The 12710-nt window shown below is 45.2% G+C and overlaps 1 protein-coding gene across 3 annotated transcripts in view; it reads right to left on the bottom strand.

The window, feature by feature from the left end:
- The window catches only part of NUP214 (nucleoporin 214), a 93316-nt gene that overhangs the window by 59291 nt on the left and 21315 nt on the right, over window positions 1-12710 (bottom strand). For 2 of the 3 annotated variants that reach the window (XM_045288498.1, XM_045288500.1), the window contains exons 12-18: window positions 11084-11552; window positions 9737-9912; window positions 7067-7161; window positions 6319-6405; window positions 5983-6132; window positions 4266-4424; window positions 542-645 (exon numbers count right to left, since the gene is read on the bottom strand). In XM_045288498.1, coding sequence (XP_045144433.1) covers window positions 542-645; window positions 4266-4424; window positions 5983-6132; window positions 6319-6405; window positions 7067-7161; window positions 9737-9912; window positions 11084-11552 — 1240 coding nt within the window. The remainder of the gene's footprint in view (window positions 1-541; window positions 646-4265; window positions 4425-5982; window positions 6133-6318; window positions 6406-7066; window positions 7162-9736; window positions 9913-11083; window positions 11553-12710) is intronic. The other variant, XM_045288499.1, reaches the window with a different exon arrangement.

Below are 12710 nucleotides of genomic sequence, written 5' to 3'. Positions count from 1 at the left end.
GGAGGGGAAAAATGAGGACCTAATGCCAGGGGCTTAAGTGGAGAGGAAATGTTTTGAGAATGATGAGGACAACGAATGCACAAATGTGCTTTACACAATTGATGTATGTATGGATTGTGATAAGAGTTATATGAGCCCCTAATAAAGCGATTAAAAAAAAACATGTTGTATTTCAATGGTTACACAGTATTCTGTTGTAAGAGGGGGGAAAAAGAAAGCAAATGGAATACATCTGTTCAGCTTCTCTTCTACTTTTGGATCATACGGTTGAATTCAATTTTCCCCTATCATAAATTAAGCTGCACTGTAAAGTATAGCACAGCCGTTAAGAGCGCAGGCTCTGAAGTCAGACTGCCAAGAGGAAGCTCCAGTGCCATCCATACAGTGGGGATAAATGAATCCATGAGACACTTTTGTTTGTAAATCGTGAGCGTCCCTCTTGCACCCACAGAACAAACTGACAGCAGAGCCTGGGCCCAAGAGCAGGAGTGCTCGTGGGAGCGTCTCCTCCAGCCCCAGGGGCAGCGAAGCCCTTGCTCACTTGTGTTTTTTCTTTTGTTCTAGATGCCGATCCCACTCCAAGTCCAGCACGTCATTCACATCTTGGACAGCAAACTTCACATACTGATGAAGACGCCGAATTTCCTACCAGAACAAACAACAAACCCAAAGAGTTGAAAGGCAAATACTCATCCTTCCAGTAGCTTGGGGAAGATATCTGAAACTAGCCAGAACATTCTGAAGTATTTTCAGATTAAGAACAATGATGTACAAGGGAAACCTAAATTGTTAAAACCGGTAACATTCTACAATAAAATTAAAGTCACTTTGAAAAGTCATCGTCATTTACTGGGTGGCAGAGAGGTGGTACAACATCAAGGGGAACAGAAGAGGTGTGTCTATCCAGGCCTCCAGGGAGCAAACGTTCTTGGTCAGGTCTCATTTTTCAGTGCCTGTAAAGTACCTCACTCCACATGGCTGGGGAATTTTCCACTGCAATCAGATACTCAGACAGTGCATCCATTTAGTTTTTGCTATTCCATCCTTGAAATTAACTGTAACAATGACACAATTATCCTACAAAACAAGCCTGAAAATAATTCTGAATCTATCTAGTCATGGCGTAGAAAGAACATAGTAAGTAACCTCCCTAGTTGAGAAATGCTTATTTCTTCTCAAAAAGCACACTAGAAGTGGAGTTTATCATTATTAAGTCTTTCCTATTTAACTCACTTTATGCCTAGAATAATTGTTTTTAAATTTTCCGTCAGTGTTAACCTTCATGGCTATGCAACTTGACTGTAAGAAATAAAAAAAATAAGGATGAAGCCCTGAGCTCAGTAAGCGCACTGAAACATGCAAGAGAGAGCGTGCTGGTGACACTGGGGAAACCTTTGCAGTTAGAAGAATACCTCACAGTGTTCCATGCACAGGCATGCTGTCTCTAACTCATAACGGGGCTTTTATTCTAGCCACTCTGTCCTAAGTCTGTTCTGACGTAAACAGATGCCTTTTCTTCCTTTTCAGTTTCCATGGTTATTGTCTTTCATAATATCTTGAAATGATGATGGCGGCATATGGCGTGACATAATATCTTTTGTTCTAACTGGAAATACAGGGACTCATTATCAGTGTCTTTATAAATCCAATCTTTGAACATCTGTGAGTGAACACCGGAGAGTGATAACATCGGCAAATTATGCACTGCAACACTGTACAGTACACATTACTAAAGATAAGATGCGCGTGCACACACACACAAATGGTTAAGTGCAGTTTTTCACAACTCAAAGTATATCGTGAATTGGAGACTACCCATATTTTCAAAACGATTCTTAAAGGTACGTATACCAACTGAAAAAGTGTCAGGCTAGTTCAGATGAAGTAGCAGTAACCTTAGCCACATATATAAATTTTTAACTCAATACTTGATAACTAGGGTACACTTTTTTTTTTAATCGTTTCATTAGGGGCTCATACAACTCTTATCACCATACATAATACATCAATTGTGCAAAGCACATTTGTACAGTCATTGCCCTCATCATTCTCAAAACATTTGCTCTCCACCCAAGGCCCTGTCATCAGCTCCTCGTTTTTCCCCTCCCTGGGACACTCTCTCTTTGGACACTTTGATGTGTCCATATCTCTAGGCATTAGCTGTTGCTGCCTTTTCAGCCCGAATGCCTTCCTGTAGCTTTTACATGGTCTTTCTAGCCACTGTCTCTTTACTTCCACCAAAGTATTGGCTGGCACTATGCAAATAAGGTGAGTGAAGCTTGCAGGGATTAAACAGTGACTGCTCAAATATGATGCCTATGGTCTACCTTGGGGATTGGTCAGTTCTACAACCTAGTAGGTTTAAAAGAGCCAATCTCACAGAGGCTGAGAGACCTCACTACCATCAAGAAGAAGAACCAGGAGCAGAACGTGTCCTTCAGAGCTGGGTCCCTGGTGCTGAGACCCTCCTAGACCCGCAAAAGAGAGGGGAGTAAAGGGAGAGACGGAGAAACAGTGACAGAACGAACCCTCAAGGCAGTGAGAGACGAGCAAGAGCCGTGGTGGCACAAGTGGGGAGCACCAGCACGACAGGGTCAATGGGGGCTGCTGATTCACAGAGCTCCAGAGCTGAAACACTCGCCAACCAGGGCCTGGCAGCAGAGGCTGCAGGCAAAGCTGTGCTGACTGAAGACCTGTACTTGAGGTGTTCCTATTACTTCCCCACGTGATCCTGATTCTGAATGATAAACTTCATTCCCTAACATACCCCACAATCATGAGTATGGTCTGTGTGTTCTGTGTAGCCACTGCAAACAATGATCAAACCCAACAGAGTAGAGAGTGTCATGGGGGAGGGAGAGGGAAGCCAGAACGTATTAAGAACTTGTGGAAAAGTGGGAAAGTGGAGGTATGCCTGCCCTCCACTTCATAGGTACCACTTGGGGCTGATATTGACGGTAATTCTCATCGTCCCCCTTCGTTCATTTAGGGGTTCTGACACTAGCTCTCCGCTATTTCACCTCCAACATTTTCTACCAGCAAACACCAACTCTTCTAAGAGTTGTGACTCATCTGTGGCCCCGTAGTAAATCAGCTTATAGTTTATTTGGCTGATGGCCTTCATTACAGTTTTATGTTGAATCTCTGTCTGCTTGTAGGGAGTGTGCAGTATGGCGAAGTGCTAAGAGGGCAAACTCTGGAGTCAGACTGCCAAGGGCAAGGCGTTTCCTCAGCTATAAAGTAGGAATACATAAATACGTGAAAAGTCTTAGAGCAGTTCTTTATTCACAATAAACACAACAAATGCTACCCATTTGTCATCTACTTTGTATGATCTGCTATGAAAGTGAGAGGCTGTCTTTCAAACAAAGGCACTTTCCTCCAAAAGCTTTCTGCTTTTCTCTTGGGACCCAGAGCAGAGGTGAAAAAAGGAAGGAAGTCTAACTGGAATGCAATATAGGACGTCTGTCTGTCCCCGGATGCAAAGCAGGCTAGTCGCCAGCATTTGCTACAAGGATGCGCATATTCAGTACAAGGGCTGCTGAACACAGCTGGGGTTCTTCAACTTACTACCAACAAGTTTACCCCACGAGGGATGGAAATGGTGGCACCAGAAGAGTTCCAATGTCGACGGAGCCTGAAATTCCCCAGGGTAGAAGAGGATTCAGCATACTCAAAAGGCATCTCACCCTCGGTGAGAAAGCCCAGTGCTGCCACCTGTGCACCCTTCATGACCAATATATTCCAGGCGATGGGAGAGGGTAAGGTGAGAGGGTGGAAGATGACCCTACTAGGGACTTGAGGATCCATAAGGATTTCCTGATCCATGGGTTTGATAAGATAACGATTGGGATAAATTGAAAGGGAAGAAAGGAAAATTTTCTCTAAAAGCGAGATTAAGAATAATTAGGATTTAGCAGGGAAAAACCTAACTAATTTGCTCAAGTATGGCATAGAGGAAAAGACAGGTTCAAATTCTGGTGCCATTTGCACTCAACAGTATCACCTTGGGCTAGCTAATTACGGTAGTTTATGAGACTCAATTTCCTTATCGCACGATGGGATCAATAATCCTACCTTGCATATCAATTGATTTTAAAAACTAGAAGTAACACATATAATAAAAAAGAGTACCACTTCATACATAGTGGTTTGAAATTAACAATTTCATTAAAGGGAGTGAATCCAACCACTAACTAACAAAGGCTAGCACTTACCGTCTGGATGTTTGCTTCTAATATCTTTGTTTGGATTGATTCTCCTACCTGGAGCTGAGCTTCACTCTTGGGATCCAGTGGTTTCTTATAGAGTAAATGCAGATATCTAGAATCACAATTCCTTTCATTTTGTTCTCTGGCTTCTTCAACTCCAGCAAAGCCCTCAAGTAACGTTGTTTTCAGTGTACTTATATCTCCATGAAGAGACTGAAAGAGGTTTAAGATGATGTTTACATAAATAAATAAAACCTTTTTGCCTAAAAAGTGTTTCTCATATGCTAAACATAACCATACTTAATTATATAAAAACAAAAACAGAATGTCACTGTTGGAAAGATACTAATGGTCTTTAATTTTTTTTCTTCATTTAAAAAAAATACGTAGTCTCATAGCAGAAAATAGACAAGGAGTGTCGAAAGCATCCATAATGCTAATACGCAAACACAAGTCCCTCTTGTCCAAACACTGTATCTAAGACCAGCACTCTGGCACCTTTGGCACTATCATTTGCTAAATGGGAGACTTTGGACAAATGACTTCATCTGTTCAAGTCTCCATTTCCACACTTACAAACAGGAGATAGTACTACTACCCACCACATGGGGGGGGAGGGGCGGATTTAATGAGTTAACAGAGGTAATGTTTACCCCACTGCCCAACAGCAAATAATACAATTGATGTTTGATCTTTTTATGGTATGTGAGGGTTACGTAAAAAAAGTACTGCCACAAAATCATAGAAACCATTATTACACAAGAATATCAAAATGTGAAGTTACTGTATCTTGACAGATCCTCGTCTAGGTCTATCGGCTTCTAAGGTGGCGTTCCCATCCCTTCACCCCTCCTCAGAGGAAGCCCGCCCTCTCTAATTTACACCTCATCAAATCAGCAGTTTGGTACCCTCAAGGCACTCACACCACATTCCTTCTTCAGCGTTCTTCTCAGTTTAGGGAAAAAAGAAATGTGAGGGGACAAGATGAGGGCTGCGGGGTCACCAGGGAAAAGGTTCCCAATCCAATTCTCACAGGACCGCCCTTGTGCCCATGAAGAAAGAGCAGGTGCACACTCATGATGGAAAACCGTGTCCGCGCCACAACTTTCCTGGCCTGTTGCTCACCAAGGCAGTTTTCCATTTTCTGAAACTTTCCTCAAAACATGCTGCCCACCACGAATGCCCTATGTCCTTCGAGAAAATCTCTCAAGATTGTCTCTTGGGAATCCAAACACAGTTACCATAAACTTTTGAACTGACCACTGTGCCTTGAGTTTAGCTGTGAGAGAAAGATGTGGCAGCTCTAGAAATCCATAAAGATGTCAGCTTTGGAAACCCCATGGGGCCACTATGCCCTGCTGAGAGTCAGAACTGACTCAATGGCAAAAGGGTTGTACAGTGTGTGCCAACTAGGTGGAAGTTATTCTCATCCCATTTTATGGATGGAAAAAAAGGGAAAACCGAGTAGCTAGATTAACTTGCCCAAAGTCACATAATTTACCCGTATATACTTGAGTATAAGCCGACCCAAATATCAGCCGAGGCACCTAATTTTACCACAAAAACGACATTAAAAATGTGCTGAAAAATTCGGCTTATACACGAGTATATATGGTACGTGCTGAAGGCAGAAATTGAATTCAGCATTCCTAGGTACATTAGGTATTGTTGGTGGTCCTTTAAGAGAGAGATAAACTATAAATATCCACAGGATATTAAAAACGTGTCTTAAATATAGTTCAACTTAACCAAAATGTCAATAAACACAAACCTCCGTGGTTTCTTTAATCTCCAAGAGAAAGGTGTGCAAGTCGCCGGACTCTGTCCGCAGCAGCGTCATCTCCTCTGGAGCGCCCACCTGGAAGCAGGCTTTGCTGGTTCGTGCCTTCAGCTCTTCCAGCTCCTTCTGAAAGTGCCCAATCTGTAGGGTGCACACGCGAGCAATCCGTTAGTCTCACAGCTGAGCAGGATGGTCTCCCCCAGCCCGAGTTGTCACACTGACCCCTGGGGCAGAGCAGGCGTCAGCGCTAGAATGCGGTGGTCGTAGAGTCTGCACTCGGACTCCCGAGAGCCGCGTCTGAAAAGCAGCTGCAGAAAACACACTTACCTCCTCCCCGATTCCCGCAAGCACAGGATCGGAGTCTTTCCACTGATGGCCCTGCGTTTCTGAGCCTGGAGGCTGAAGCGATTTCACCTGGAACGGAAGACAGGTTTAAACGTGTGTCCCGTACTGGCAGGGACTGGCAGAGGCAATGGCACGCTCATTATACAATCTTTTGAACACCTTTTTGCTGGGCACCCACTTTGCACTGGCACATTCTAGACCGCCGAGACAGTGCTGAACAACCGATAGGGGCCCTGCTTCCTGGATTGCATCTTCTACTAAGGCAAGAGGGGACACAGCAAGGAAGCTGGTCACATCACTGCGATGGTGGCACTGGCACGTGCGCGCACACCTCCATCAACAGAACATAAAAAGCGTCAACAGGAACACCACACCAGTGAGAGGGATAAGGCATTCTCCCTGAGGGGAGCCTGATGGAGAAAGGGACAATGCTAAGGAGGCGTGTGAAAGAAATCTCATGCCCCCATAGTCTCCAAACGAAGAGCACAGAACCAGCTGGCTGGCATAGCAGTAAGTTCAGAAAGCAGAAGAAAGTCTCTAAAAGACTTGCGGCTGGAGATGGAAGCTGTCTAGATGTACACATTGTAGAGTAGTGTGTGTCCACACAGTTCCAAATACTCTATGTCAAAGATCTAAATTCTAAGTAAGTCATGAACACCCATGTTGTATACATCTACATTTGGGGCAATAACTTCACAAACAAGAGAGGTTGAGCTGAATTTGAACTCACCTGGGAAGGACCTGTCTTTGCCAGTGGAGGTGTGGTCCTGGGTGACTTCTGTACCATTGAGGATGCTGGGCTGGGGCTGCCCTGCGTGGGTCGCCCTGTAGAAGAAACCAGTCAAAACAGATCTCCCATCACAGATGGCCTTTCCTCATCTCTCAGAAAACCAATTATTGACTGTGCCTGGACCCCCTTCATGATCTGTGCAATCAAGAGCAAGGTCCACGGTATGTTAGCGTCTGCTCCAAGATAACTGAGAACCACGGGCTCGGTTTTTAAATGTGGAGCCTTCTCATAAAGCAGACCCAACAGGGGCGCCTCGGGTTCCAGTTCCCTGTGTTGCTGCTCAGAGCCCAGAGCCAGCCATCTGGCCCATCCTCCCTCCCCCAGAGGCTCCGAAGACAACACTAGGCACCAGGAGACATTTTAAAACCATTAGACGAATAATCCCCTTCACCCCGATTACTCCTATGGTCCTCAGGACTTCCCTGAAAGCCTCTCAGTAAGTCTTACCGTACTGTGTATTAAAATCACCTCAGGAGCTTTTTAAAACCACCGCCAACGAAGTCACACCTATGATTATGAACATGAGCCCGGGGGGCTACGCAACAGGCTAATAACTGTAAGGCCGGCAGTTCAAGTCTGCCAGTCACTCCAAAGTAAAAAGATGAGGCTGGCCGCTCCCATCAAAATGTATCATCTCAGAACCCTCGTGGGCACTTCCACTCTGACCTAGCAGGCCAGCACCAACTCAATGGTGGTGGGTTTGGTTTGTTGGGTGAAGCCTCACTTCCCAAATCTGAGGAAATACTTGAGAGTGAATCGGCTCCCTCAATAATTCCACAGTCCAACTGGGCTGAAGATCCAAGCATCTAGGCCCATCCAAAACAAAGGCAATGGGGGTGACAGGAGTGTTGAGCAGTAGGAAGTAGACATTATAAGTTTTATGCCCCAGACAGCCAAGAGATATAAAAAGACTAAGGCAATGCTGCTGAATTTGAGGGGGAGGTCAATGCTGAATTTGGGGGGGGAGTCTGAAGAAAATGGTAAGCCTGGGAATGAAGACATTGAGGTAAATTCTACAAGGCAGGCCTTTCTCTTGGGCAAGAAGAGCTCAAGAACCTCACAATGTTTGCTCAGAATTTACCAAAACAGTGCTTGACAGTCAAAACACCAAACGGCCACCCAAAAAGGTCAGGCTAGCTAGGTATTGTCTCTGGCATTCAGGGAAATAATCAACTTGAAAACCACGAGAGAACCCGCCTTGACCCAATGAGCAGCTAGGTCAGAACAAAGGGAAGCACACCCTCCGGATGGGAGGCACATGGTCTGCGGGGCAGCCCTGCTGCACAGGTTGAACTCAACCTCACCACGTGCCAACAAGGAACTCCAGCAGAGACAGCCCCCAAACTACTGGCCTGACCTCTTTTATAAAGTCTGTATGTGGTGGGGAGGGAGGGACTTGAGAAATATTTGAGATGAAAGGAGACTGAGACAAAACTAAAGAAAGGCCAAAAAGAGAAATATCAAGACAACTATAGAGATCTACGTTATTGTGAAATTTTCCAGGTATATTGTGTCCTCCTTTTTAGGAGAAATACACGGAAGTAGTTAAAGGTTGTTTCAGGATATCTGCATTTAATCCACAAAGATTTCAGAGGAAAAATTACATAAAGACATAAATCAAATGGTGCAAAAGGTGCCAACTGCTGAACCTAAGCGAAGGGTATTAAAAACAAAAACCAAACCCATTCGAGTCAATCTGGATCCATCTCGACCCTATCTGACAGAGTGGAAGCATTATGAAGGGTTTCCAAGGCTATATCTTCCCAGAAGTAGACTGTCACCGCGCAAGCTGTCACCAACCTTACAGTTAGCAACTGAATGGTTACCAATAGGGCTCATCTACATATCAAGTACTTGGCTATTAAACCCCATGCCCAAAGAAATAGACAACAAGGTTGTTTCTTAGATGCTAGGATGGCCAGACTTCATCTCCTATCGTTTTGACACGTTATCAGCAGAGACCCGTTGCTGGACGTGAACAACACACTTGATCAAGTAGAGGATTGGCAAACAGAAGCTCTCTGATGGGAGGATGGATTGATGCTAGCTGCAGCAATGAGCTCACACGTTAACAACTGTGAGGCTGGTCCAGGACCGGGCAGCATTTCATTGGGTGACTAAGAGTTGGAGATGTCTCTGCGGCACGTAACCACCACAATCAACCAAATATGTATCACCAGGTATAATTATTATTTCCATGTCTGGTACTTATTTTGTATAGACTGTAAAAACAGAAATATGGTGTCCAGAGGCAATCCAGATTAATCACTGCAAACCTTTTTCCTCTTTTGTGTCTTAATGAATAGTTTCAACTGCCCTTCATGCAGAGCAGGCTATATCGGAAAGTAGTGAATGAGCACAAGTCCCCTTCTGTGAACCATCCTGTGCCTTTCGCTCTATGAGGAATGTCAGAGAGACAAGCACGGTAAGCACAGTCATCGCCAATACTCCCAATCTGAGTACTCAAATCAGAGCACATTCATGTGACTTGGGAGCAAGAAAACCGCTTGTCTCACTGTTTTGGCGAGAGTTTCTACTTTGAAAAACATTCCACCTGTTCACTTAGACGGGAGGATTCAGCTCTAAAGAGATTGTTGCTGAAAATCATACCTGCTGCTGAGGAAGAGATGGGAGACTTTAATGCCAGGGAACCATGTGGTGCTGAGACTGGCGTGGGGAGGCTGAGGGGCCCAGGAGCCCCTGCCTTGGAGGCAGGCGAGAACGGCAGCATCGAGGGTGTGCTCTGTGAGCTAGTAACAGGAGCAGAGGCAGACATAGCAGAGAACCTGAAAACGGCAGCCAAGAATGCATCATCACAACAGTCTGCAAGAAGACTCTCACCCAGGTCCTGGCAATGTCACCCTGGGGAACTACCTCCCAGGACGTTCTGCTTCATGAAACGCAACTTCTCAGACATCATCACAAAAGGTGAGTGTTGCAGGGCAACATTTACCTTACTGCCTGCTTGTTTAGGAAGGAACGATTCAACAGAGATCAAATGAATACTTAGCAGGTAGCTGGGACAAAGCTGACCGTGATGTATGCAGCTGAATCAACTACGACTCACAGCAACCCTAGAAGACAGAGTAGAGCTGGGCCGCACATTTCCCTGGGCCAGAACGATAATCTTTACGAGAGCAGATGGTCAGGCTTCTTTTCCCGTGCAGAGCAGCTGGTGGGTGTGAACCACCATCCTCTCAATGGGCAGTGAGTGCTTTAACCGATGTATCACTAGGGCTTTTCATTTACCACGACGGGAAATAGAACCACTATTCATATGCACAGGAAGGGCAAAAGGCTAGTCGTGTTTACACTCAGCGGTTACCTTGGTAAGTGTTACAGACTTCCAAGAGAAGCTTACATTCGCTCGGGTAGCATACAATCAGCAGATACAGAGGTAAATAAATACTGAATGAGTGGGGAGGCAGGACCCAGATCCAGAGGAAACTGTACACTCGGCTAACAAGTCTGGATTGTTAGCAGTGAAAAGGTGGCGAAGACAGACAGGCAGAAGAGTGACCCGATGTGTTTGTTTCGCGAGAGCACTTGGATGGCTGGGCAGAAAATGGCTTAGACTCAGTAGACATTAAAGACATGATAAGACTATAAGCGTTCATTTCCTTAAAGATGTATTCTGTTAATGCCTCTAAAAATAAAAAATTTTTAAAGCAAAAACCTTTCACATTTGTAATCTGAAAAAGCTAAGCAAATATTTAAATATACATCTCTAATGGTAAGTTTTGAAATTCTACTGAAGAGACTCACTCTTTTAGACTCCAACCATTGACAAAATGCGAACCCTTTCTGTTGTCTGCATGTTTACCTTTGACAAGGATTATTCAAGCAGACAGACAGACAGTGAGAAACTATGGTCAGGGCAACTTCCCCCTTTGAGGGAGTAACATGCAATCCTTCTACTCATCCTCCCGAAGCAAGCTTCCGCACTAAGTCACTTACTTTTCACTCAGGTTGATTTTGACTGCAGGGGCTGAAGACAGGAAGGACGACTTCATTGCTGCGTTTGGCGCGGGCATAGCTGGCACTGGTGTACTTTCCTGGGTAGGTTTAAAACCTGATGACCCAAAAGCGAACATGGATGGTGCCGCAGGGTATGCCCCAGGGGCGGGGCCGATCGGGGGCTTAGGAGGCGGAGCAAAGGAGAAGTTTGATGTGCCAGAGCCCAGGGTAGGTTTGGGGTGATCTGATGTGGTGGAATCCGGCGGGGGCTCCCCAGGGACAGAACCAGAGGGCTTCACAGAGGAAGAGCCGAAGGAGAACACAGCAGGGGCTCCAACCACAGAGGGCAAAGAGAAGGTGCAGGTGGGAGCAATGGGCAATGCCGGCGGAACAGAAGCAGGAGATGCAGCTGCTGGTGCCTCAATCTTTTGTGGGGCTTGAGAGGAGGTTGGGGTTGTGGGGGTACTTCCTGCAATGAAAAGGATAAAGAAACAACTAGAACAGTGGTAGTCATACAACACAGACAAGAGAAAGCCAGGGGAGGGTCTATGGTAGAATACAGCCATACATGGTTCAAAAATTAAAAGCCCACAGGAGCAGCGATCTTGGACTTTGCAAGGCTACAATATCCCATGAGAAAGCCCTCCAAAACACACTCTCAGTCACCTAATTAGCAAACCTGTACAGGGCTTCAGAGTCAATCTTCATGGGAACAGACTGCCTTGTCTTTCCCTTCTACAGTGGCTGGTATGTTTGAACCACCTATCTTTTTAATGTTAAAAAGTAAGCAGTCCAATGTTTAATCTCTTGCGCCACCAGATTTCTTATTTCTTTACAGAGTAGGAGAAAGGCAGGGTTTTCGACTCCGTTAACAGTTACAGTCTTGGAAACTCACAGGGTCAGTTCTACGCTGTCCTACATGATTGCTATGAGTCGGCATTGAGCTTTACAGGAGTGGGAAGCCTTGTCTGTCTCCTTCAGAGTGGCTGGTAGTTTCAAACTGCTGGCCTTGTGGTTAGCAGCCCAACTGGTATCCACTATGAAACCAGGGCTCTTTATTCCAGGCTGGGGCATACAAAATTTTGAAAGGAAAAGGAAATGGGGAAAAAACAGCTGACTATAGACTAGTTATCAAGATACACTAAAACCTCATGACTGAACCATCACAATAAAGACTGAACTTGTTGAGTCCGCTCTAACAGTAACTTTTGTCTATATACAATAAAAGGAAACTCTGCCCAGCTGGGCCCCATCCTCACAATTGTTTTGTTTCAGCCATTATGTCAATCCATCTCACCGACTATCTCCTTTTTCACTGAGCCTCAGCCAAGCAATGTCCTTCTCCAAGGACAGAGCTCTCCTGTCAACATAACCAAAGTCCGTAAGATAAAGCCTCACTCTGCTCCATTCCAGAGCATGCTGCTGGCTGTACTTCTTCCAACCCAGATCAGTTTCTTCTTCCGGCACTACCTTTCCTGCCTTCCAACCAGGCAGCATCACCTTGTTGTCTGAACAACTGCCTCTTGGTCTATATACAGATTCTGCATGAGCACAATGAAGTGTTACAGAATTCCCATTCTTCTTAATGTTGCCTATAGCTTGTTATGATCCACATAGTAAAACGAGA

This window comes from Echinops telfairi, unplaced genomic scaffold, assembly GCF_000313985.2.
Source record: "Echinops telfairi isolate 266 unplaced genomic scaffold, ASM31398v2 ScPeMD7_22;HRSCAF=79, whole genome shotgun sequence".
Lineage (NCBI taxonomy): Eukaryota > Metazoa > Chordata > Mammalia > Afrosoricida > Tenrecidae > Echinops > Echinops telfairi.
Note: the sequence above shows the minus strand (reverse complement) of the source record. Positions and strands in the feature narration are given on the sequence as shown.